The 1,156-nt window shown below is 38.8% G+C and overlaps 1 protein-coding gene across 1 annotated transcript; it reads right to left on the bottom strand.

The window, feature by feature from the left end:
- Positions 1-6: 6 nt before the first annotated feature.
- LOC106632843 lies at positions 7-1,150 on the bottom strand. Its single transcript, XM_014331515.2, has 3 exons — positions 1,069-1,150; positions 745-990; positions 7-204 (listed from the first exon to the last, which is right to left on the bottom strand). Exons 2-3 carry the CDS (start codon positions 950-952, stop codon positions 62-64), a joined length of 351 nt encoding a protein of 116 aa, XP_014187001.2. The 5' UTR covers positions 953-990; positions 1,069-1,150; the 3' UTR covers positions 7-61.
- Between the last annotated feature and the right edge of the window lie 6 nt (positions 1,151-1,156).

Raw genomic sequence — 1,156 nt, 5'->3', positions numbered from 1 at the left:
AGAACCTTCACAGACATGTTGCACAGTTTCCAGTATCATGACAGTTACATTTACATCTGGGTTAACAATTAGTTCCTCTGATTTTCCCACAGTGAAGAAGTCCTACGAGCAGCAGTAGAAGAGCCACCATCATGATGGTGAACACGATCCGTAAGATGAGGTAAATATGACATCCAGGCTCTGAGGAGGGGTCTGTCTCAGTTTCTGTGTGATTGCCAGCATAGATGATAAAAATTAATTAGCTGTGTTCACCTTGGTTAATTACTTAATTCATTAATATCTACATTTCATACAGGCAAAGGCCTCAACAATTGCCAGAACCTGCAGTTCCTCTATTGCCCCCACAGACTGTCAAACTGTTAAAATGCCCAACAATTGGCCAACTAAAGAAATATGTTTATGGACTTGAATAAAAATGTTGTTTCTATATCTTTCTTTCTTTCTTTTTTTTTTTTTTTAGCTTTTCCTTCTCTTTACGATATTAACTCTGGTTATTTTATATATTTTCATAATCCACAAGTCAGAGGGGGATGTAATCATGTTGTTAGCCTGTTTGATGTTTACTATCCATGACAGAATTGGGGTGTTTTTGGTGGTTTTTGGTGTCTGATGTGAAAAGAAAATTTTGTGAATGAGAAAAATACAGTGAATTATTTTGCAATGAAAGAGTGTGTTTAGTGATGCAGCTTTAATACTCCTGGCATTAAAAAAGGGGGGAAAGTGTTGACTTCCTCAGTGTCTCACCTGTGACATTCAGCCAGCTCACTGGTGACTCTCCAGCTCCTGAAATGCTGCATTTGTAACGTCCTTCATGAAAATTTAAAACTCTGCCGATGGTCATGTATCTTGTGGAGCTCTTCCTGATGAGGATTCCATCTTTGTAGAACTGAGCTGTGAAGTTGGAGGAAGTTGTCTTGTTCCTGCAGCTCAGAGTCACAGCTTCTCCCTCCATCACAGGAACAGCAGGACTCTCCAGGATCACAGGACCAGCTGAAAACCAACATGTATAAATCTATTCAATGATGTGTTTGATTATTACAGCATATTGCTTACTAAATGGAAACTTACCAGTAACAGTGATGTTGATAATGTTGCTTTTCTCCCCTCCTCCAGTCTCACATATGAACTCTCCACTGTCTTCTGTATAAACATTTTT

This window comes from Haplochromis burtoni, unplaced genomic scaffold (genome assembly GCF_018398535.1).
Source record: "Haplochromis burtoni strain Fernald_Lab_line unplaced genomic scaffold, NCSU_Asbu1 Contig_2954, whole genome shotgun sequence".
NCBI lineage: Eukaryota > Metazoa > Chordata > Actinopteri > Cichliformes > Cichlidae > Haplochromis > Haplochromis burtoni.
The sequence above is the reverse complement of the archived record's forward strand: the minus strand, read 5'-3'. Positions and strand labels throughout refer to the sequence as shown.

Bases quoted from the DNA above. Each gene is read 5' to 3' on its own strand.
- LOC106632843 (XM_014331515.2), bottom strand. From the start codon at position 952: ATGGAGGGAGAAGCTGTGACTCTGAGCTGCAGGAACAAGACAACTTCC. The intron at 205-744 runs GTGAGACACTGA...GCAATCACACAG, and splicing joins GAGCTGGCTGAATGTCACAG to AAACTGAGACAGACCCCTCC.